Source organism: Petaurus breviceps, unplaced genomic scaffold (assembly GCF_028583685.1).
Source record: "Petaurus breviceps papuanus isolate PSGF00001 unplaced genomic scaffold, PetGlider_PUasm1.0 188, whole genome shotgun sequence".
NCBI lineage: Eukaryota > Metazoa > Chordata > Mammalia > Diprotodontia > Petauridae > Petaurus > Petaurus breviceps.
In genome coordinates, this window is record NW_027185804.1 from 38,517,271 (window position 1) to 38,521,312 (window position 4,042).

The following is a 4,042-nucleotide window of genomic DNA, read 5'->3' on the forward strand; positions in this document are numbered from 1 at the left end:
TGCTGTCCTCAGTGGGAGGTTAGCTTCTCTGTGTCATTTTGTGGGTTCTGTAGCTCCAAAGATTGTTTAGAGTCCCCTTTTCATGAATTGGGGAAGGTGGAAGCTAGAATCATGCGGAGGTCCTGTTTCTACTCTGCCATCATCTAAGATAGATATCTATATCCACTTGAGTGTGTATGTTTTTCGCTCTTTGAGTCAGTTCTGATGAAAGTAAGGTTCACTCAATCCCTCTCAACTCCTCCCTCTTCTACTCCGCTGTAAAAACTTTTTCTTGCCTCTTTTATGTGAGATCATTTGCTCCATTTTACTTCTTTCTCTTTCTCCCAGTATACCCCTCTTTCACCTTTTCATTTTATTTTGTTTTTAGATATCATCCCTTCATATTCAACTCACACCTGTGCTCCCTGTTCCCTATATATACTCCTTCAAACCACCAATAATGAGAAAGGTCTTATGAGTTAAAAATGTCATCTTTCCATGTAGGAATGCAAATAGTTTAACTTTAATAAGTCCCTTGTGATTTCTCTTTCCTATTGACCTTTTCATACTTCTCTTGAGTCTTGTATTTGAAAGTCAAAATTTCTATTTAGCTCTGATCTTTTCTAAAAATGCATGAAAATGGGGAGGCTAGGTGATGCAGTGAATACAGCACCAGCCCTGGAGTCAGGAGGACCTGAGTTGAAATCCAAACCTTAGGCACTTAACACTTACTAGCTGTTTGATCTTGGGCAAGTCACTTAACCCCAATTGCCCTGCCTCCCCCCCTGAAAAAAATAATGCATGAAATTCTTCTATCTCATTGAATGTCCATTCCCCCATTCCCCCCTTATGGATTATATTCAGTTTTGCTGGTTTAGGTGATTCTTGGTTGTAATTCTAGCTCCTTTGCCCTCTGGGATATCATATTCTAAGCCCTCCAATCCTTTAATATAGAAACTTCTAAATCTTATTTTATCCTGATTGTGGCTCCTCAATACTTAAATTGTTTCTTTTTGGATGCTTGCAATATTGTCTCCTTTCAAGAGCTCCTGGGAGCTCTTGAATTTGGCTATAATATTCCCAGCAGTTTTCACTTTGAGATCTCTTTCAGGAGATGACCAGTGGATTCTTTCCATTTGTATTTTACCCCCTGGTTCTACAATATCAGGGCAGTTTTCCTTCATGATTTCTTGAAAGATAATGTCTAGGTTTTTTTTTTTTGATCATGGCTTTCAGGTAGTCCAATGATTTTTAAATTATGTCTCCTGTATCTATTTCCCAGGTTAGTTGTTTTTCCATTGAATTATTTCATATTGTCTTCCATTTTTCCATTCTTTTGGTTTTCCTTTATTATTTCTTGATTTCTCATGGAGTCATTAACTTTTATTTTCTCCATTCTAATTTTTAAGAAATTATTTTCTTCAGTGAGCTTTTGGATCTCTTTTTCCATCTGGCCAATTCTGCATTTTAAGGTATTCTTCTCCTCACTGGATTTTTGGACCTCTTTTTCCATTTGGTCTGGTCTATTTTTTAAGGTTTTATTTTCTTTAGTATCTTTTTTTGGGGGGTCTCCTTTACCAAGTGGTTGACTCATTTTCATTATTTCCTTGCAACACTCTCATTTACCTTCCCAATTTTTCTTCTATTTCTCTTATTTGATTTTCAAAATCCTTTTTGAGTTCCTCCATGGCCTGAGACCAATTAATATTTTCTTGGAGCCTTTGAATATAGGAGCTTTGACTTTGTTGTCTTCTTCTGAATGTGTGTTTTGGTCTTACTTGTTACCAAAGTAAGTTTCTATAGTTAGGTTTTTTCTTGTTGTTTACTCATTTTCCCAGCCTGTTACTTGACTTTGTAACTATTTGTTAAGGTAGGGCTCTGCTTCCAGGGTAGAGGGCAAACTGTCCTAAGCTTCAGGGATTTTGTGCAGCTGTTTCCAGAGATACTTCTAGGGACCTGTAAGTTTTCACATCTTCCAAGTTGGTATGATCTAAGGAGAGGTGTTCACTCCTTTCCTGGCCTGGTGAGCAACCACAAGCATTTTTTTCTACCCTGGTATTGTGAAGAGGGCTCCTCCCTCCTCATTTTCTCTGCTGTGGCCACAAGCTCTGCTGTGGTACTACTCCTCCTGGCCCCAGGACTACCACTCAGGAGTGTGACCCAGATCCAAGTATAGGTGAAGCAACGGATTCCGACCTCAGTGCTAACAAAGAGACAGACCCCTGTAATATCTTTCTGATCAGTTGTTTTATCCCCTTAGGGTCTATGGGCTGAGAGTTCCAGAAGCAGCCACTGCTCCTGTCACTGCCACTGCTGCCACTGCCCTTACTGAAGCTCCAGCTATTGCTGACTCACTCACTCCCAAGGCCTGCTTCTGGTTTTCTGGTTGACAAATACATTCAGGAGGTTAAATTACCAAGATTACAAGGAGAGATATATCTATTTAGAGAGTGTCAGGGGAAACCAGCACAGGTGTTCACTGACATGGCATGTTGGGAATAAGGCTTCCAAAAGAAAAGTAAAAAGAAATAAAAATAAGGATTTAGCATCAGACGAGCCTAAGGAAGTTCCCACAATCTCAGCCAGGAATAGCCCTCATTCTTAAGGTATATTCAGATGCTTTGGAGTTTTCATGGAGCTTCCAGATATGGAAGGGAGGCTAGAACTGAGGAAGCAACTATTTCTTCATGATTCATTGATCTTGCCCCTCGCTTTCAGGAATCTGTTGAATGATGGCTTAAATGTTCTTTCACATTTCATCGAGCTAAAATATTTTGAGTCTCTATGCCTCTATAGGTCTTCTGTGTGGATCTGTATTACAGGGTAACAGCATCCCTATCACTTTTCCATTTAGCAATGAGCACAAGTCCTAAAGATCTGGTTATCAATGCTGATCAGAATAACAGGACTAACTGCTGGATACCATAGAGACAGAAAGGCTGAAGTGTGTATTATCCAATTGTTTCCGTATTTAAAATAGATCATAAACAGAGCAAAAATGGGACTGAATACATTAAACAAAACATAGATGCCCACTAGGAGCAAGATAGCTTGGGTGGCTCTGGCTTCAGGGGAAATTTTTGTGGAGAGGCTATTACTATGAATATGCTTTACATGCTTCTTGTGTCTATATAGGATCCAGATCGTATGGGTGCTAGAAAAGGTCATAAGACCCAAAAACAACACATCATAAGCACAAGTTAGGATTACAAGGTTGGCATGTTTCTTATTATATGTGTCTAGAGATCTATATCCAGTTTTGCAACCATCTTTACTATCTGTTCTGTTCTTTGGACTATCATAGTTTTGAAGTAGAATGATATATAAGAGTATATTGAAGATCCAGCAAAGAAGAGTGCCTGGAATGATGCACTTTGGTGCTCTCATTTTGAGCTGTGCCCATATGGAGTTGTTGGGACTAATAGTGATGACCTGGAAGAGACTCAAGAGGCAGGTGCTATACAAGGAGAGGCTTCGGGTTAGTGTCTGCATGTATAATATGATTTTAATTCCAGTCTCATCCAGGAGACATTTCACCCTCCAAAGCCTTGTTGTAGTAGGTATTCCCCTAAAGAGAAGCACCATGGCATTGGAAAAGGCCAAATGGATGATAATTAAGTTTTTGGGTCTTTTTTGATGAGCAGTGAGAAAAGTAAAGGTATTTTGGGAAAGGAGGATAAAATTCCCTAGGAATCCAACTGCAGTTATTTGTAGGTATATTATCCCCAGAATTTCGTCAAAAGTCAGCATTCTTTAGATGTCTTGTGAAGATGATTTGTTGTCAAATTCTCTGACCTATGGAGAAACACATGACATTATGATTGTTATATTCTTAGATTTCCCAAATTTTCTCGGATAATGAGCCATGACTTACTATTGAACTCTAAAATTCCCTTATTAGATAAAAATCTTTTATAATTCCATCTTTCCATAGACCTGAAAACTTCCAGGCAGTGTGGTGGTACAATGGACAGAGTGTTGGTCCTGGTGTCAGGAAGACCTGTGTTCAAATGTAGACTCAGAGATTAACTAACTGTGTGATCCTGGGTTCCTCTGTGAATCA

The 4,042-nt window shown here is 39.1% G+C and overlaps 1 protein-coding gene across 1 annotated transcript; it reads right to left on the reverse strand.

Annotated features, from left to right (window-relative positions):
* Positions 1-2,829: 2,829 nt before the first annotated feature.
* LOC138163284 (vomeronasal type-1 receptor 3-like) lies at positions 2,830-3,729 on the reverse strand. Its single transcript, XM_069090834.1, has one exon. The coding sequence runs from the start codon at positions 3,727-3,729 to the stop codon at positions 2,830-2,832; it is 900 nt and encodes a 299-aa protein (XP_068946935.1).
* Between the last annotated feature and the right edge of the window lie 313 nt (positions 3,730-4,042).